The sequence below is a fragment of the Mytilus galloprovincialis genome, chromosome 2 (genome assembly GCF_965363235.1).
Source record: "Mytilus galloprovincialis chromosome 2, xbMytGall1.hap1.1, whole genome shotgun sequence".
Taxonomy (NCBI): Eukaryota; Metazoa; Mollusca; class Bivalvia; order Mytilida; family Mytilidae; genus Mytilus; species Mytilus galloprovincialis.
Genome location: NC_134839.1, coordinates 17,029,360 through 17,051,398, shown reverse-complemented (window position 1 = coordinate 17,051,398; position 22,039 = coordinate 17,029,360). Strand labels below are relative to the sequence as shown.

The following is a 22,039-nucleotide window of genomic DNA, read 5'->3' as shown; positions in this document are numbered from 1 at the left end:
AGCATTGTTCGATGATGATCAAATGAAAGAATTTAATAATCAAAATAATACATTAAATATTTGCCCTTCTTGTTTTGTATTACAAGTTTGTTGAAGGGGAGTTTCTTATTGTCATTCACACACGGAAGTGTCGAGGATAATGACATTTGAACGTTTTGGTCCTTGTACGAAGTGGGAAAACTTCAGAAAATTGGTTCCTGGTATGAACTATGAATTACATTAATAACTATAAAATTGTGTCATAATTATCTTTCTTTTTAATATGACTTTACATGGGAAATGTAGGTTCGTGGAAAAGGATGATTTGTTATATCCCATAATCTTTAGTTTGAATAACGTGCCACAATAGCAGACTAAAGCGATATAAGATTATCTATTACTAAATTATTGTTATTAATTTAAACTACTTATACATGTAGTATGCGTACAAATTGACTTTTTGTATAAATTGTTTCAAATTAGCAGTTATTTACAGTTATTGTTTAATAATACTTATAATTCTCTACTGTTTAGTGTGATGATTTTAGTGGCGACGGTCGCAACTTTTTATGATTACTATATTTTCTTCATTGACGAATTGAATAACACCATATAAATTGCTATTAACAATTAATATATCATTGTTTTCAAGGTATTTACACTGGTCATTGCAACCGTTAAACGGGAAAAGTATTTTTTCCCTATATTTATATGTATATGACCATATATATCAATACCAATATTGGTTTGAAGATAGTATATACAATTGTTTATATTGACAAAGGCCCCCGTTTCTGTCCATAAGTTCGATACTCGGTGTTGTTTAAAGCCGCCTCCCTTATGATGTGATATACAACAACTACTGAATATTAAGTTTAACATTCCTATCGAGAGATCGGAAATGTTCTTAAGTCTTCTTAAGGGTCAATACGATGGAATGAATTATACTACGAATACTTCAAATGGATTATCTGTCAAGTGTTCTTAAAATCCGTTTAAACTTAACGTCTATAATGAGACGGGGAAATCCGTGTTTTTTGTGTGTTCTATTTGTGGAGGATATATTAAATGCAATTAATAATTACCTTCACTTGATCACAGCAATGTTCCAAAACAAAATATGTGTAACCGTAAGGCGACAATGTTAAAAATTCCAATTTCAATCTTCCAAGTCTAACTAATTACATTATTATACGAAACTGGACCCATTAACAATATAATCTCCCGAAACATTTCTAATAGCGAAGTACACGAATTCAAAAAATTGTTCACTAAGTAACGTTCTATCTTTCAACTGATCATACACAAAAGTTGAAAGTGACACAATTTGTTTCTGTTGTGGCATTACATTTGTTGACTTAAGGGATATGGTTCAAGTAGGGTATACGAAAAAATTACATTTGATCAAAGACGTTTGTTTCAAACAATGCACAGTTCCAACTCAGGATCCTGTACTCTTGTGATTCCCGTAATGTGCTGTCTGCTAAAAACGTTTCCTATATCATTTTGGTATGAATTAGGTTTGTGGTTTGGTTTTTACCACTCTGCAGATCCTTACATGATCTGCTTGTGGTGCATGGTGGATATTTGTCCAATTAAATTTATAAGCAATGATACGATCCGTTCCTTATAAAAAAATGAATATTTCAAACTTTGAGTTCCTATGCGTGGTTGATAAGTGTGTTATGTAATTCTATGTATTTCTTATTGATTTTAAACTGTAAATTGTCACATGTTATTGTGATATCTCCCTTAAAATTCAGTCTTTGATTTGCTTTTCCGGGGGTGAAGAATCTGCACTACTTTTAGTTTCCAAGTTAAGATCACTAAACACATCGTAGGTCCTTCTTTATGGATTGTTTTCCTAAAGGAGGGGCTGTAGGTTTCGAAACACGGTCTGAATTGTAAACAGTACCATCATCTAGTTCCCATGACCTATTAAAGTTATGACTTTTGTCAGATTTAGCTCTAAACAAATTAAAATTACACGTTAATCATTCATGCGTTCGAACTGCTTTTCATGATTAACATTCATCAAAAATGCACAAAGCTAAATGTTATATTTGAAAGCGAAGAATGTAAAAATCCGGAAAAGTTATATGACCAAAAGGATCTAAAAATAGCCAAATACCAAGTTTGACTGAGGATTTCATCTCTGTTCTGCACAGTAGGGATAAATTATATAATAATATATAATATATAATGTCTGTCAAATATAAAGAAACTAATAATATGTATCTGCAATTTGCATGATAGGACATAATGTTAAATGCCCCGAAAATCTGTCGATTACCATATGTGCTCACCCTGTATATATGCGATATAGTTATGTTGTCGGAAAATATAAAATTTATTTTTATGAGCTTGTTTAGAAGTAGGACACAAGGCGAGGCTTTGCCGAGCTTTTCTCTTGTTTCGCAGAGAGTACAAATACATTTTATATTTTCCGGCAATGAACATATATTGTATTTCTCCTGAAATTACTCCCAACACTTGAATTAAGCTATTAAAATCTAAATCATTGTCTAAGATTTCTCAAAGAAATCGACATAGTTGAAATAGTTATCAAAGGAAAACGCGGTAAATTATAGAAACGTGGACCGCAAAGAGGACCCTTAAATGAACTGAATTTGAAACAAAATATTCATATAACCACTTCCTCAACATGGAAGTGGGGTAATAGGAGACAAATAAAGCAAAAAATTATGGTTTTACCTGTGATTTGTACATGAGTAGGCTAATTGCAGGATAAAAAACAAAACCATTATTATTGTCTTAGTATTTTGTATGACAAATAATAAGAAAAGTAGGCAGCAATTACAAAAGAACCAGAAGGAGAAGTATCTACTTTATCAATAAAAAAAAAATAAAAATAAAAGGCTACAAATGACTATAAATAAGGAAGAAAAAGCTTAGATACATAAGGGGCTGAAGGTTGAAAAATCTCCTGAACCGGATAGGATGCACCAAATAATACTCAAAGAGTGAGCAGAAACAATATCACTACCATTATGCATAGTATTCAACCAATTAATTAGAACCAATAATGTTCCAAGTAGATGGAAAGAAGCACACAAGTAAGCCTTATTTTTCAAAAAGGAAAAATGTATTGATGGTAACTACAGACTTGTCAGCATAACCTCAGTGGTGTGAAAAGTAATGGAAACGTTTTAATGCATTTGAAAATGTTAAGACATGATTTATATTTTTATAAAAAGGTTAGAAGCAAAGGGGTAGTCCACCACTAGTGCAAAACTAACAAGCTAAGAACAAAAACAACAACAAACATTATTAGATCAGTCAAAACATAACATAGACGCGAAGAGCTGAACACTCTAACAATCCTCTAAGAATAAGTGAAAACCATATTATTCAACTCTCAGTTATTAACGTTATCCACATGTGCGGAACAAAAACAGATAGCTTCTACTTTAATTTCCTCAATTTTCAGGGAAATACAAATCTGAATTTAAAACAAAGGCTGCAACTGAATGTCACACGTATGAAAAAAAAAAGAACATGTTACTTTTTCTAAATTCGATGTGATAGCGAGATCAATATTATACTCAGAAAAATTTATTTTGAAATGGGGAATGAATCATAGGTATAAACACCCATTACCTTTCGACATAGGACCTAATTTATACTAATTTATACTAATAACATAATGACTTATCATATAATGAAAAAGCTAAGTCAATGTATATATAACATAAATGTGCGTTTCATGTTTTAGAATAGTGTATCTTGTAGTACGTTACATTTCCATTACATTTGTTATAGAACTTACATTAAAGTTATAACTAATAGACAGAAAAAAGATCCATTATAATAGGCGAATGATTCAATGTGCTAAAAGACAGTTTCATCTCTGACGAACAAATTAGAACTTGTACTGCAATTGCTGTTTGTGGTATTCACAAAAAAAAAGATTTGTTAAAACATATAAAACAAATTTCACAATTTAGTCATATCCCACTGTTTGTAGTTTGTAACTAAGGTTTCAACTCCCTCAGGCAAAGTTTGCTTTTGATAAATTTGGGCTATTTATTGTAGGTATTTTTTTACATATAGCTCTTGAACGGTTTTGGTGCTTAAACATCTTCGGATTTCAAATGTTTGGCTTTGAGCATTCCTGATGAAGGTAAATCCAGAAAAGCGCTTCCGACGCAGAAACTTAAAAATGTATTAACCGTCTTGTTTTCAATTTTTTACATCACTGGGTCGATACATCTGCTGGTGGACTTACAGTTCCCGAGGGAATCATCAGTTCAGTAGTCAGTACTACTGTAGTACTTACATGATTTAACAAACTTTACTTAATTTTCCCGTTTTAGATATTTATGACATATAGCTCTTCAACGGTTTCGGTACTTATACATCTTCGGATTTAAAAATGTTGGGCTTTGAACGTTCCTGATGAAGATAAACCAAGAAAAGCGCTTCGGACGGACGAAATGTTTTAACGTGTTGTTTTCAATTATTAACATAAGCTCTGTATTTTCCAATTGTGTTGAGAGATTCATAAGCCTATGAGAACTTGTAAAAACATTATGCAATTAAAGTAACAATATAACAATTACAATAAGTATATCAAATATAAAAAAATGTCTATATCCAAATTAGCCAAAAATGTATAGCATATAAACTTCTTTTTTGTCTCTTTTTCAGAATATGAAAATTAAACAGAAAAACAGAACACCTTGACAGTTTAAATAATTGTATATTAGTTAGGCCGTGTTCTCATTTACCTAAACTCGGTGTTGTGTTAGTGTAAATTACACGTAAACTTAACACAATTACGTTCCCATTAATGAAACTCAATGTTTACATGTAGTTAAAGTAATGTTTTGTCTACATGCAGTCGGTAGTCAATGTAGAACTTGTATGGTTCAGTGTACACAAAACAAGGTATTTAGAACATGCAGTTTACCATTCATACTTAAAGAAGAAATATTATTTTTAATACAATTAACATTTATAACATTTTTTTTATGTATTTTTTTTACCGAAATTATTTGTCTAAACTCGATATATTAATTGGTTTGTTATAAACATTTTTTTTTTCAGAAGCCTTAATAGGGAGCAACAATTTAACTACAGGTGGGAAAGGGGTTACGTTTTTTACGTTCGACACAGATTTTTTTTAACGCATAGCACGAACATTTTTATTTAGTTTTCAAAGCTATCAATCAAATAATGTTATTCAAAATTTAATACTTTAGGGTATAGGGATAATCTGGATTCAGATTTTTTCCCTCATAGAACAGAATATTGTTTCATCAATTGTAGAATCAGAATATTTTTATGGAAAAAAAACCTTTCAGTTTAGTTGAATGGCCATTCCCTAAACCCCTAATCCAGACTCAAAGCATCATCACTGCCAAACACAAAATTCATTAGAAAATGTCTTCCCGAATTGACTGGACGTACACAGAAATATTTGCCACTGATTCACTCATAAATGCATTACTAAAACACCCTTAACAACTCAATTATTCTTCTTCGTTTGTAGCCTACGTGATGTATTGCGTAAGTAGTGGCGGATTCAGATGGGAGCGGATTCCGGGGGTAGAACGATCAATGATTGGAACCCCATGTATTTCAAAAATGCCTCTAATCGCCTCTGTTAATCGAGACATCTTTAATATCTTTAAAGTAGGTGCAAATTATCAAAATGGCTTTCATCACTGCTAGAAAAATTATCCAAGACATTTCCATTCGATTCTATGTAATGCACATGTAAATGACAAATAGTTTATAAGTGTGAACACAACGTATGCACAGGAAACTAAACCAGGTGTATAGGTGTGAACAAATTTAATGTGAAACCAGTGTATATTACATTTAACTAATTATAAACATGTTAACTGTACATAGCGTTTGATGTGAACATAGAACTTAGTTTTACATAGACTTTATAAGTATCATGTGATGTTGAGTAACGTGTATATCAAATTGATTATGTGGTATTCAATTATGTGAAGGCAACTTTTACAGATAATAAAAATAGGTTTTTCTTAGTATGCTTTTCATACTACACCTCATAACATATGGGCATTATCATAAGTGTCCTAAGGTCTGTTTAATTCGGGCAAAAAGTATCTTGAATTGCCCTAGAATTATTTTCAGTATGTCGTTTTCGGTTTTTACAATGGTACAGTAAGGTCTTTTTTTCGTTCATGAGTGGGAATGTCGCTTTAAGGATATCTCGCCTTTCTCTTATCGTAAGATCAAGAGTTTTTTTTTTTTTCTTTTTTATCGTTCTCTGCGTTTATGTCAACAGCTTTTCGCTTGTTTAGAAGAGTACGGTTTATATTTTATGGATGCTTTTTTTGTGCTTTTCTTTTATTTTCCATGGACGGAAATCTTGAAGTTGACAAAAAATGTGAAGTCTATATAATGGTTGACCCCAGGCCAAATACTAGTTTAATGGTATCGTAACATTAATTGATCACAAACTATTGATGGTGTTTTTGTGAGGTCTTTTTTGTTGTTTTTGTAATTAATTTTTTACTTATTCCAAGAACTAATCGGAAAACGTTTATTAATTTTTCTCTAAAATTATATGTGTGGTTCTACTTCTGCTTGTATGTTCTTACTTGACCGAGTACCATGATGTTTAACCAAAGAGTATGTAATCTGTCGACGACATATATCACTATTACAATGTTTTCTTGAAAATTAATTGAATATAAATCGGTTTGAAAAAAGTATCCATAAAATATTAAACAATTACTTGCTTTAAGGTCAACATTCATACATATCAATTTCCAGTTTCGGAATCTACAGCACTATAGGTAGACCAATGTATTATGACTCACTGATGAGTCTTATGTAGACGAAACACGTTTCGGACGTATCAAATTATAAGCCTGGTAACTTTATTAACTAGTAGCTTGTCGTAATGTTCTATTGGATTGCTTATTTATGTGTTTCATTGTCCTTTATGTTCTTCCTTTAATTTTTTTTTTTTGTAGTCCTGTCATTTAATGTTGTCATTTTGTGTTATATTCAACATTGACATTACAGCGGGAGGTTTGGCTAGCCACAAAACCTGGTTCAACCCACCATTTTGTCTTAAAAAGAGGTACAGTCTAACTCATAAATCGAAAATAAAGTGACAACGCCATGGCTAAAAATGAAAAGGACAAACAGACAAACAACAGTACACATGACACAACATAGAAAACTAAAGAAAAAACAACACGAACCCCTAATACAAACATTTATGTTCAGACCTGGAATAAGAAGATGTAGTGTGATTGCCGGATATCTTCACATCGTTCAAGACCGAGAGTTAAAACCATTCCTCAGTAAAGGACCTAAAGATCGCCACTCCCCCGTCAATTATTATTTGGAATGAGTGTTGTAATATCATCCACGACTCACTCAGTACTTACTGTTTGGAATGGATAAAACGGGAAAAAGCTGACAAAAAATCTTTGGACTCTTTTTTTAATTCAGTAATGATCCTAGTTGATATACGTATTCAACATTTTAAAGAACATTTTACTATTAACAATAACCACAATAAATCTATTCCACGTATCAAACATAAACTAAAAGAACTAGCAAAGGAATTTGTTTTTTTCCCGGCCGATAAAGTTGCTAATAATATTATTACAGTGTTACATTGAGGTTCTGAAAAAAAAAATCACAAATTCACCAACATTCCAACTTACTCCATTTTCAGAAAATGACATCTGTTATAAACATAAACTTTTAGCTACCGCTTTACAAGCAGAACCAAATACAATGAAAGTCCCAACTATGTATTGGCTTCCGAGGCTACACAAAACACCTTACCAATATAGATTTATTTCGTCTTCAAGTCATTGTTCCACTACTTAATTGTCTATTCTTCTTACCAGTACACTTGGTACATTCAAAAACCTGATAATAAAAAATATAAAAATAAGGCCTTCAAAAATAGCAGAATTAATTACTTTTAAAGTGTTAAGAACTCGTTGGAAGTACTTGATAAATTCCATGCGTATATTGGTGATTTTGAATCTGTTCAAAGTTTTGATTCGTCTACCCTATATACCACATTGCCTCACACTCTCATTAAGAAAAAAAATCACACACCTAGTTGAATTGGCATTTAAAAAGTCAGAATTTGAATATAAATGTTTAAACTCTTCTAGGTCATTTTTTAGTAGCAATAACCAAAAAACTATGTCAATTAGACATGCTTTGATACTATATCTGCCCTTGAATTTTTACTAGATAACATTTTTGTTCGCTTTGGAGATTCCGTATATCGTCAGGTTATCAGAATTCAAATGAGGACTAACTGTGGACCACTTATTGCGGACCTTTTTTTGTATTGCTATGAGTTACAATTTATGACAAAAATAAGCACAGACCCATCGAAACAACATCTGATATACAAATTTGATAATACTTTTAGATATTTGGATGATATTTTGGCTCTCAAAAATGACGACTTTAGTATGTTTAGTATGAAATCTTTAAATAAAGCTAATACTAACAATGATCACTGCCCTTTGCTCGATCTTGATATCTATATACCTAACGGAAAGCTTAATACTAAGATTTATGATAAAAGAGATGATTTTTTCATTTCCTATCGGTAATTATCCATTTTTAGATGGTGAAGTTCCCTTGTCACCATCTTACGGTGATTACATATCTCAACTCGTACGATTCGCTTGTGTATGTAACAATGTTTTAGATTTTAACGAGAGAAATTTATGTATTACTGAAAAATTATAACACCAGGGTTTTCGATATCACAAACTAGTCAAAACATTTAGTAAATTTTATCATCGATATAAGGACATCATTCGAAAATATAGATCAACATGCAGACTTCTTATACGTTCAGGTATTTCACATTCAATTTTTTATGGAAATATTCTTTATAGAGCACAAAAATGTCAGTTTTCGCCTCGGAAACTAACAAAACATTTAAATAGACTTATTAAGAAGGGATATAGTTACGATACTGTTGTCAGGTCATTAAAGATAGCATATTTTGGCGTTAATATTGATTCACTTATAGGGTCTTTGCATCGGAACCAAACACATTTATTTAATAACCAGTTGTTGGCATGACACGGGTTATGTTCTTCTCATATATTTTATGATGGTATGATACTAAACCCCTTACGGGAAGGATTGTGCCTGATATTCATATGATGAAGACATAATCTTTCAATCAGTTTAATTGAAGTCTGGAGCTGGCATGTCAGTTAACTGCTAGTAGTCTGTTGTTATTTATGTATTATTGTCATTTTCTTTATTTTCTTTGGTTACATATGCATCTTCTGACATCAGACTTGGACTTCTCTTGAATTGAATTTTAATGTGCTTATTGTTATGCGTTTACTTTTCTACATTGGCTAGAGGTATAGGGGGAGGGTTGAGATCTCATAAACATATTTAACCCCGCCGCATTTTTGCGCCTGTCCTTAGTCAGGAGCCTCTGGCCTTTGATAGTCTTGTATTGTTTTAATTTTAGTTTCTTGTGTACAATTTGGAGTTTAGTATGGCGTTCATAATCACCGAACTAGTATATATTCGTTTAGGGTCAGCTGAAGGACGCCTTCGGATGCGGTAATTTCTCGCTACATTGAAGACCTGTTGGTGACCATCTGTTGTTGTCTTTTCTATGGTCAGGTTGTTGTCTCAATTTTATAGAGACAACTATCCATCAGAAACCTGGTCAATAAGCGTTTTTCAACCACGATCAAAACACAAACCGCATTCTAATTTACAAAAGACCACAACCTGACAAATTGTAAAACAAAAATTTCTGCTGAACTAATTGCATGATTAATGCACAAAACAATAAACAAAAAATATACAGCAACAAACGACAACCAGTTTATAACAGTAGGTGACTTAATAAATTTAAACATGTATATTTATAAATTGTTATTTGGATGGAGAGTTCTCTCATTGGCAATCACACCACACCTTCCTATATCCATTCACCTAATCATCTAGTATTAAGAAACGGACGTAAGCGGGAGAAACACATTTCCGAATGTTCGATCGTTTTGGTTTATATCAAGTGGGCACACTTGTAAAAATTGATTCCTAGTATAAACGGGATTTTCGTTAATAACTAAAATAACTAAAATACAGTAAAAACATTATCGTTTTGTTGAATTTACTTAAAATGGGAAAAGGTAGGTTCGATGAAAATGATATAGGCAATATCCCTAAATTACATGCAAAATTGTAGCATGAAACGATATGAGATAATCTATAATATCGTTGTTACTAAGATGCAGTCATTCAATTAAACTAAGTGTACATACTGAGTATTTATAAAAAAATGCATATGTAATAAATTTATAATACTCTTAAAATTCACTACTGCCTAATGTGAATTATTTCTGTGCCATTATGATTATTATAGTTTCTTCATGAACTGATTAGATAATCATATGAATTTATAAATAATTTATAAGTGGAATGAGTAATATGTCGTTTACAGAAATGAATAATAATAACAGTGTATGCCCGTCTTACAAAATTACTTTGAAGAGAAAAAATGGATAATAATAACTGTATATATCCGTCTTACAAAAACGTATGTGATAACACCCCATATATTATATAAATGGTTATGAAAGGTACCCGAATTATATCTCAATTTATAAGACTCATCAGTGACACTCAAATAAAAATCGGTTTACTGCCAAACAAGTACAAAGTTGAAGAGCATTGTGGACTCTAGATTACAAAACGCTGTGCCAAATACGGATAAGGTAATGTATTCCTGGGATAAGAAAATCCTCGTTTTTTTTTTTGAAAAAATCAAAGTTTTGTAACAGAAAATTTATAAAAATGACCATATAATTGATATTCATGTGAACACCGAAGTGCTGACTTCTGTGTTATGTGTACTATTGTTTGTCTGCTTGTCCTTTTCATTTTTAGCCATGGTGTTGTCAGTTTATTTCCGATTCATGAGTTCGATTGTCCCTTTGGTATCTTTCCTCCCTCTTCTTAAAATCCGTTTTAACTGATATACATTGTTCAAACATAAGACTGTTCTACTCTTTTATGAATGACAACGAAGAACCAATGAGAGCAATAAATTGATTACACGTATCTTTAATCCTCCTTTCTTGTGTTTAATGAAAAAGTTTCAGCATTAGTCTTCTCCCTAAAGTTAGAATAAAAAATAGTAACCATCTGCTTTATATATAAAAAATGGTCCACTTCAAAACTGGAGTAGGTACAAATCAAATTTACTATTTAAAGTGTTCCATCAGTTCATGTTCTAAAATGAGCGTCATAGTAAGCGCTTGGTGTACATTTGGTTGTTATTTTTAGGCACTACGGCTTCTTTAACCAACAATAATATAGCAGCCGCAAATCGTCAATGTACTGAAAGTGGCGATAACACTGCAAATCGATCAAAATAATTTAGTATCAATATCAATTTAGAATTTATTACAGTTCTTTTGCGAATCTGCATTAAGTTTGATTACAAAATTGTTTATCAAAACAGTTTATGGCCAATATTACAAAATAATACTGAATTAAGTCCTCTGTGTAAGAGTTATGTTAAATTTATTTTCTTTGTTAAATTTGTGTTGTACTTCAAGGTAATGTTGTTTAGTTTTTACTTTCTCGTATGGCTGATGCGGTTCCCTCGGCTTCAGTTTGTAACATGGATTTGTTTTCTCTCAATCGAAATATGACATTTGAACAGCAGTATAACAAGGTTGCTTTTATTTTGCTAACTAATCTCTATTCTGTAAACCCCGTCAAAACCCTCAACGAGAAAGGGTATCTATTTAAGGTTTCTTATTCCGCTTCAATTAATATTGATTGATGAAAGGATATGATATGATTGAATATATAATTATCTGATTCTTGTTTACCACTTATCACTAAACAGTCTTGTCTATCTTGCTTTGAACTGTAAATTTTTCAAAACTCTATGGCATCGTACGATAGATAATACTAAGAAAGTGATCATAAAAAGGAGAAAGAAATTATTAAGAACAAGAAAAACAGACGGAAAGACGACAAGCAGTCCTAAAAAAGTAAAATAACAAAAATACCAAATCAAAAGGAAAACTCAAAAAGTCGCTTATCACATGACATAAACAAAAGCTTAAACACATCAAACGAATTGAAATCAACTGTCAAATTCCTGGTTGGGTGCTAGCATTTTCTTATATGAAAAAGTGTGGAAACTCAAAGTACCGTAGCTTGAAAAAAAAACGACAAATGACCAGTTACTACTTCACAAGTAGACTAGTTGTTAAAGCATGACAAGTAGAATATATTAGTAAACATAGTTGATGATTTAATAATCGTGCACTGTAGACAAAAAATTATGACGATTTCTGTTTTGAGTTATAATTTTTTTCTAATGTCCTTTTGTCTCAATACAATTCTGAAATTGTAACAGTTTAACTTTAATATCCTTTTATTTGAAAATGTTTTTTTTTTTGTTACAACAATCAAATATATATATAACTTTCTGTTTTAACATACTTAATTGGTTTATTGCCATTTTGTATTCAAATGGATATAGGCATGCTTTTAATCCTACCGTAATAAGTAGTGTCATCCTTAGTTAGGTTTCATATTCCTCGTATCCTCTATCTCAACAAATGTTGGTCATTCATAAAGATTTTACAGTTGGGGTAAGTTGTAATATTTTGTCACTTCTCTCTTATTGCTTAGCTGTATACTGTGGTCTGTCTTATACGCATGTCGCTTCTATCATTTAAAGTAAGGTTTGATTTGCGCTAAGTTTCTTATGTTTTCTATGAACAAGTCATCAACATTTAAACGATTATAATAAGCAATTAAAACTATATGGGGTATACTTCAACGAGTCAGCGAATGTGTTTAAGGGCATACGATACAGTTTTGAACCTGTATTTACAAGTTGATGACAATTTGCATATAGGCTATTTTTTACCTGATTAAATCAAATATGTAATAAAAAATATACCTTCATGTGCTACTTTTTGTGTAAAATGAGGTCGAAATTTTGTATATTTGCTCAAAATTCAGATTTGTGTCCGTATTTTCTTTTTCGAAAGAAAGACATAACTTTTTTGTTTTAAAAGATAAACACAAATGGTTTTTTGTTCAATAATCGGTAATTTCTGTATTTTATAAGTATCATTAAAAATTATGCAATTTTTATTCAGAAATAACTCATATTTATCAAATGTTCATGATAAGAGGAACAAACGTCATTTTTTGCTGCATCAAAATTAATTTACAGTTTTATAAAATTTGGGTCACATAATCTCCTTGCAAAATGAAACAAATTGCCGGTTTAAAAAATAGGGGTCCATGCACTCGTTTTCAAATTAAATCAGTTTGAATGCTAAAAATCAGTCGAAAAATGCATCTTTTCCGATATGTCATAATTTGACGTCGCGAAAATAAAATTTTACGTTAGCAACGTCATTACCTCCCCTGTAACTGTATCGTATGCCCTTAAATAACAATATAAGATGTGGTAAACCCAAAAGATGTGGTATGATTGTCAATGAGACAACTCTCCACAAAAGACCAAAATAACTATAGAACATTAATCATGATAATGGAACATATAGACAGCTCTCTCATAAGCAAAAAACCCTAACTGTAAAACAATAAGGGCATACACTACAGACACGGGGACACATTCTACTGCATCCACACAGCACGAATAACAAACCCTTCAGTTTTTATAAAACAAAGAAGATGTGGTATGATTGCCAATGAGACAACCCAAAAAAAGACCAAATGCACGTTTGTTCTACAAACAAAATAATCTGGGCTGGGAAAATTGCACAAAACAAGACTGCGGAATAGACTTTCGGAACAGATCATGGCATCTCAACACAAAGGGCCATTTTATTTATCTTTCCGATTCTAATATGTATCTATAATGTTAATTGTCAATTATTATTGATATTATATATAATTAATCCCTTCTCAAGCAGTTTACATAATATACACGTGATATAAATCATACGCTTAAACGATATTGTTTGTGGTGTTGTCTGCTGGAAAAACATATTTATTATGGAGGTAAGACAGCTATCATTCAACATTTGGATCGTTGAAGTTAGATGTAGCAGGATGTCAAACCATATTTTATATGCTTGAAATATAGTGGAATATTTTTTTTTATTATTTTTTATGGGGGCTTGGCTACCATGTAAACAATCAAACCGATAGCCTTTGCAGTACTTCATATCCTGTAGAATGTTCAAATCTAACAGATGTGTGTTTTATTAACATCGAAACATTTTTCCAATATCTATCATCTGATTTAAACCATTACGACAAACGCTCAGCAAACCTGAACACCAATATTGATTTCATATCAGATATCTAGACCTGATTCTTTGTCATCTCCTTGCGTAGATTAATAGTTATATAAGAAAAGGAAAATCACAAAGACGGAAATTCCCTTATCATACGACAAAATCAAAAGAGAAGTCCCATCAAACGAATGGACAACTGTCATATTCCTGACTTGGTAATGGCATTTTCTTAAATTGAACCTGGTTCTTTAGCGCTAAACTTCCCACTTGTATGCCAGTGGCATCAAATTTCATTATATTGACAACGATGCGTGAACAAAACAGACATAAAAGGTAAAATTGTCAAAATAGGGGTACAGCAGTCTTCACCGTGTCACCATCTCAATCAGAACAAAAACAAACAACTATTTAACAAAAAAGCACAAAAAAGCATACATCAAACTTAACAACAACGTTCATTGCTTACTATTTTTTGTATTCTATTTATTCTTGTTAAATCAACCCATAAATTAAAGGATTGAAGTGTTTCAAGTCCTGTGACAGAATAACTAGATTAACATCTACCACACGCAACATTGTTATAATTTAACGCACGCATTATTTTGTTCAGGTTGCCGTTGATGTCAAATCACGATGTCAACGTCCACAAAACAAGTTCATACCAACAGCATTTTCCGACAGGATTCAGAATATGACGAATTGAACACAGAATACCATAAGTACGATGAAATTAATTCAGTGCAGAGAGAAGATCCTTCTAGCGATGTGCAGATTGCACTACTGAATACTGCTCCAAGACGAGCAAATACTCGTGTGTGTCTTATTATTATTTTTGCTTTGATTGCAATTGTTCTAACAGGTGTTACCACATTCTTTATTACAAAAGAAACATTACCCAAAACACAGTGTGAGTATAAACTTGTACACATGTTTAATTTGGTCGATTGCACTTTAACCTTACACATACTATTTCTTTTTTTCGGCAAGATTTAAAAACATTAAATTGATGACAGTGTTCTCGACTTGATGTTTTTTAATAACATTGTTCGTGTACACTAAATGTGAAAGATATGTTTATTTAACATACAGGTTTAATTTAAGAATTAACTCATGTAAAAAGAAGATGTGGTATGATTGCCAATAAGACAACTCTCAACAAGATACCAAAATGACACAGAAATTAACAACTATAGGTCACCATACGGTCTTTAACAATGAACAAAACCAAAACCGCATAATCAGCTATAAAAGGCACCGAAATGACAATGTTGAACAATTCATAAGTAAAAACTAAAGGCATAATGTATGTATAAAAAATGAACGAAAAAAAAATTGTAACACATAAACAAACGACAACCACTGAATTACAGGCTCCTGACTTGGGACAGGCACATACATACATAACGTGGCGGGGTTAAACATGTTAGCGGAATCTCAACCCTCCCCTAACATGGGACAGTGGTTTACAGTACAACATAAGAAAAAACTATAAAAATCAGTTGAAAAAAGCTTAACTCATCAGATGGATAAAAATACAAGTGGACGTGGACGGGTACTTGTACATACCAAAAACAAAAAGACACTAGGTATAGATCTGATATATATGTATAGCCTTCACAATTAAGATGTATGTTCAATCATTCTACAATTTGCTTATTCTAAGTTCTAGATGCAGAGGATACTAATTGTTACTGGTCATCCTGGAGTTCTTGGTCCAAATGCAATATTAAATGTGGTAACGGAACACAAGTCAGACTAAGGCTACATATGAATATTACAGGGTTATGTAGTCACAATGAATCATATGAAAGTAAAACATGTAGAAGCGCCTGTGCAGGTATATTTACGTGATTTGAAGCACCCTGAAAGGAATTGCAATTCCTGGGTTACTAGTGACACCATTCTTGTAACTCGTTAATATTGCCTTTAATGGTATTCGTTGATGCAGATCATTGAATTTAGAATTATTGGATGAATTAATAAAATTCTAATATATAAGCTGAAGAAAAATAATAAAAACGTTATAAAACAGAAAAAAAGAAACGAAGAATAACAGTATGTCACCAAAATCATTTAAAGGGTGCCATAATAATAACGCTTCGTAGAAAGTATTCCAATTAAACATGATATATGATGTGTTCGGTTTGTGTTTATGTAAGTGAATCGGTTTACTTTAAACAACTGTAGACCGGCATTTTTTGTTCTAATGTAAACATTGGTTCCTGCCGGAGGTTTTGAATTTTTTTTTAATGTTCTACTTGATTGTTTTAAAATAGACATACTTTATAAATGATGCCATTTTGGAAAGCACCGACTTCCTATCGAATGTAGTTATTATAATAATTAAAAAGCATTCATACGTCAATTGATAATAAAAGCAAAAATCAATTTAAAATTGAATTTTGTAATAATCTATTGTAGATTATCATTTAACTATTTAATATAACTTAACGTTAATAAGCACATATATCTGAATCCATATTATTTCAGATAGTTTAATCACTATACCTGTTGAAAGTCATTCAACAACAACACACACAGCTAGTACTGAATCAGGTATATATTTATAAATGTTTTTTCGTACTGCTTCAATTTCTTAATATGAATTCAGTTGAGTGATATATTTATATGAAGTAATTTACTGGAAACTAATGAATTTCTATATCACAAGAAAATTAAATAATATTCACTGCTTTTGTATTGCATAAAACTTCTTATTAATATCCAGATTAAATAAATGAACTTCTTTATTATTATTGTTATTATATAAATTCCTCCTCGCGTTGTTCCTTTCATTTATATTTCTAGGTGAAGTCAGTTGTGTAATTGTGATATCCAAACCTCGAGATCCAAACAAAATTAAAAATTCTAAAATTAGAGTATACGACACAATAGAAATATATATATTTATATACCAATGTGTCTTTTGGTTGTTCGGTCAATTTTCAACTTTTGTCAACTCATTTCACATGTAACAGCTTTGTTAAATCTTAAATCATGTCACAAAAAGAATTGCTCTTTAGTTTAGAAAACTGTGCATGCAGTCAAAGGTTGTCTTTTTAAGTTTCTATTCTAGTCCTCTTCACAGAATTATGTACAATACAAACAGTTTGTAGTGTAAAAAGAAATCCGCAATGTTTACAATGTACCTTGTGCATTGCTTTTTTTCTGCTAATATGGTATTGTCAATTTGATTTCTCTAACATGATTCTATTCCCTCCTTTATACATTCTCGTCTTATGTTATAATGTAAAAAAAAAAGTTCGTCCATTACTCATCTAAATAAAACACTGAGTCATGTTTTGGAGGATTTAATTCGAAGAAACTTTAAGCGAGCGTAAAGTAGTTTATCGTTCATTGGTAACCGCCTGCCATATCTAATCTACATTTTGTGTGTACATTTATAAAAACACTATATATTGCAATGCATATGGTACAGGCAAATACAAGACAATTTATATATGAATATTGTTGTAGACATTGGAATTTTGAGCGAATGGTCACAATGGTCACGATGCACTGTGACTTGTGGATCTGGAAACAGAGTACGTCAAAGACAATGCAGCACTGGTACATGTAATGGTAGTACTCGCCAAACAGGACAATGTTTCACTAAGTGTCCACTTAACAGTAAGTGTTCAAAAAACATTTTTTTACTTTATACCTCGGCCACTGAAGGGTTGTGGTCGATTTTGATCTTTTGTTAAGATTTCAAAAAATATATGTACAAAACATTCAAAAATGTTATATTACTGTTCTTTTTTATGATGTTTTTCAACTAACACATAGCACCAACATGTTTTGTGTTTAAGAAGTACATATGTACATGTACATGTTAAGACCAAACTTATTCTGCTACAAGATGTATTGATAACCAGTCATTTAATATGAATATATATGCAAACAAATGTGTTATTATTTCCTTTTGCATACACAATTCATTCAAGTAATGATATTCGATAATTATTTATTATCCTAATTAAGACAAATCTATCTAAAATCTGTATACTTAATAGACATAAAGTAATTCTCTAATGGGCTCAATGTGCTCTCTAACATCTACATTTAATATAGATATTTATAAAACCACAATATATTGCAATTCATATTGTACGGAAGAAACAATACAATTTATTTATGAAATGATTTGTAGACATCTGGAGCGAATGGTCACAATGGTCACAATGTGTTCGTGAAAGACAATGCACTGGTACGTGAAGTGGTACCAGGTGTGAAATAAAGAACTGTTCCCCTAATTGTTCAGCTGGCAGTAAGTGTTCATAAAACGTTTATTACTTTACACATCGATTAATAAAGCATGGTAATCGATATCCATCTTTAGTTAAGTTTCATAGAAAACATGTACAAAACAAATAAAAAAATGTTGATTTTCAACTGATATCTCAGTAGCACGAGTTCGAATCCCGACAACGGAAGAACAAAAATTGACTTCTGCAAATTTACGTTAACTTTGCTTCCGCAAATTTATATATATAACATTGGTGGGTTGTTATTAAGACGAAATATATACAAAATATATGTCGCGCAGTTGTCACTGGTTCAGACGTATTTTAAAATGATATAATTATTTCTGTGGCTGTAAACTACATTTACTCGTAAGAGCCTTCACCATAGATAATTCAGCTGATCTGTGATATTTAAAAAAAAAAAAAGCTTTTTATCTAGCGTCGTATCACAGTACATGATATATAAGGCAGCAAGATGAAATTCTTTCAGATTAGCTGAATTATCTATCGTACAGGATCTTACAAATTAATGCAGGAGGCAGTCATAGAAATAATAACCCGGTATAATAAGTACGTCTGAACCAGTGATGGTGATACAAGGTTGAAAACTAATGGACACATATTTTCGTTTTCTATAGAATCAGACACACGTACTTTAAAAAGGGGAGGGGATTTTAATATTCTATCCTGATTCTTGAGTTTTATATAAAACAAAAATGGTATTACCAGACAATAGAGAGAAAACAGTTATTCAGAGTTATCAGTTTCAAACATTGTTGAAAAAATAATCTGCAATGAATATCCCACTTTAGTGTGGTCGGTAAAATGGGATTGAAATACTGTAAATTCTGGCACAAAATAATATTTGTTGACGGTATATAAATCAGATAATGCATATTTTAATGTTTTTCTTGTCGTATAACACACCGCGGGGTGTCAGGATTGCCCAAAAGAAAGACAATCCGTATTTCATTTGACCAACCACTATAACATAATTCGTCTAAACATCAGCCATACAATGTTATATCTGTAAATGTGTGGAGCAAAGGAGTAAGTTCGGTAATGACCATATTTTGCCCCGATTATGATGTTAAACGTTACAAGATAAAAAAAATTTTTTAAGTTGACTAAAAGACATGTAAGAAAGTAAAATAGAACTATTACTGTCAAAATGTAATTCTGAAGCGTATATTTTTTACATTCCTAAATATAAAATAAGTGATTTTGGCGAAATTTGACCAAATTGGCCGGAATTCAGGCAAATTTAGGACCAGGAAACACGGAGCGCAGGCGGCCACAAACTAAATATGTAAATTATCATCATAAACATTATATTGAAGATGACATGTAAAACAAAGATCGTTTTTTGTCGACATATGCGCTCTATGTTTCATGCCCAATGACCAATGGAAATTAACCCATATTCATTGATTTTTTGTCAAAAATCAAAATGAGTTACTATTTCTGACCTCATGAATGACACGCAGTAACATAAATTTTCAACAATAAGGCTTTTTCCCTATCTTGTCAATATATTAACTGTGATGCATTGTGATATTGGTCATTAAATCCTAATTTGAAATTTAAGCATTTTAGGGCCTTACCCTACTCCTTTCGTTCTTATCTGGCCGGGTTTCGAACTTATGCTAATGAGATATCGTGGCATCAAATCGCTTTGCACTGTGCCCGATGAGCTAGACCACTCGATCACCTAGAATATATATACATGCATATATATTTAAAAGTTATAAATTTTCTCCACGCTGTGCATAAATATGAAAACAAAATTAACACTGAAAATGCGCTAAATATATCTATATATATGCAAATATAATTGATAATGAAAAGGAGGGTCTTATTTGATAAATTAAAATACTAAGTTAGTTAAGCACCGATCGCTTTAACCGCTATTTTACTGAATGACTTCAACCTGCTGTTTCATTTCACCAATTGGGGCAAGTGAGTTTTTCTCATCACTTGGCGTCCGTTGTCCGTCGTCGTCCGTCGTCGTTAACTTTTACAAAAATCTTCTCCGCTAAAACTACTGAACTAAACTTGACCAAAATCATCATTTTGGTATCTAGTTTAAAAAAATGTGTCCGGTGACCCGGCCAACCAACCATGATGGCCGTCATGGCTACAAATAGAACAAAGGGGTAAAATGTAGATTTTGGCTTATATCTCTAAAACCAAAGCATTTAGAGCAAATCTGATATAAGTCAAATTGTTTATCAGGTGAAGATCTATCTGCCCCGACATCTTCAGATGAATTGGCCAACCCGTTGTTGTGTTGCTGCCCCTGAATTGGTCATTTAAAAGGAAATTTTGCCATTTTTTTTGTTATAATCTTGAATGTTTTTATAGATAGAGATAAACTGTAAACAGCAATAATGTTCAGTAAAGTAAGTTTAACAAATAAGTCAACATGAACAAAATGGTCACTAGAACCCTTAAGGGTTTTAACAATTTCATAAATTTTGTAAATTTTTGTAAATTTTTACAAAATATTTTCCACTGTAACTACTGGCCCAAGTTCATTATAAATAGAGATTATTGTAAGCAGCAAGACTGTTCAGTAAAGTAAGATCTTCAAACACATCACCATCACCAAAACACAGTTGTGTCATGAATCCATCTGTGTCCTTTGTTTTATATGAACATACACCAAGGCGAGCGACACAAGCTCTTTAGAGCCTCTAGTCTAAATATCGTACGATAGGTACGATACCTACACATGAATAATGAAACAGAAAAGAGAGAATAATTTCATTCTTATCCACTGCTTTCAATAGTATGACATTATATTTTCTTTAGACAAAATAAGTAATTGACTCAAACAACTTATATATTCAATAAACCATTAGTCATTAAAAAATATCAATGATCTTATAAAATTCATGTCAGTTCTATTCTGATTTCAGGAAGACGGTTCAAAAGGACTTCACAGGGTTGCAACGGACAACACCCTATAACTGTTTACGGTATTGATATCGGGAAATCATGTAGCTATCTCAAGATGTGTGAACAGTAAGCATTATATCTCAAGTTTCCTTGCAGAAAATTTTGCAAGGAGTAGTCCAAATGATAATGACGATTTTAATATTTTCCAGTGACGTCTTCATGAACTTCTTGACGTCAGTGAGATAAAAAAGAGATATTTGAATCTCAAATTGTCTTTCAAAGTCTAACTGAAAACTGGCTTCGGTGTTATGTCGTCGTAGATAGGTGTCATAATTATTTGGACTAAGAAAGGGGGTGCAATTCTACAATTATTATTTATTGATAGTGCATTATTTCATTATGTCATTTTCAACATATTCTTTTTATGTTCTGTTATCTTTTTCAAATATCAAGTTACACCTTTTTCTAATCTTCTGATATTTTATTCTAACATGAAAGTCACATTAAAATTTTGTATATACTGAAAACAAAACACGCATGTGGCGAACTGGTTCACATTAGTGATATAACCTGCCATTTCTGATGAATTTGACATCTACTTTCGTTGGTCTATACAACTGCTTTATATTAAACTTT

General features: G+C 31.7%; 1 protein-coding gene across 2 annotated transcripts; it reads left to right on the top strand.

The window, feature by feature from the left end:
- Positions 1-14,865: 14,865 nt before the first annotated feature.
- LOC143062136 (properdin-like) lies at positions 14,866-21,546 on the top strand. Of its 2 annotated transcripts, XM_076233939.1 has the most exons (6): positions 14,866-15,162; positions 15,919-16,092; positions 16,746-16,811; positions 17,733-17,885; positions 18,409-18,525; positions 21,424-21,546. In XM_076233939.1, the coding sequence occupies exons 1-5, from the start codon at positions 14,889-14,891 to the stop codon at positions 18,471-18,473; spliced, it is 732 nt and encodes a 243-aa protein (XP_076090054.1). In that variant the 5' UTR covers positions 14,866-14,888; the 3' UTR covers positions 18,474-18,525; positions 21,424-21,546. The 2 variants fall into 2 exon arrangements, with proteins under 2 accessions (XP_076090054.1, XP_076090055.1); XM_076233940.1 differs by lacking the exon at positions 14,866-15,162 and having other exon boundaries at positions 15,866-16,092.
- Positions 21,547-22,039: the final 493 nt, after the last annotated feature.

Excerpts from the sequence above, each read along its gene's own strand:
- LOC143062136 (XM_076233939.1), top strand. The coding sequence starts at position 14,889 with ATGTCAACGTCCACAAAACAAGTTCATACCAACAGCATTTTCCGACAG. Across the intron at positions 15,163-15,918 it reads AACATTACCCAAAACACAGT|TTCTAGATGCAGAGGATACT; the intron begins GTGAGTATAAAC and ends GCTTATTCTAAG. Across the intron at positions 16,093-16,745 it reads ATGTAGAAGCGCCTGTGCAG|ATAGTTTAATCACTATACCT; the intron begins GTATATTTACGT and ends ATATTATTTCAG.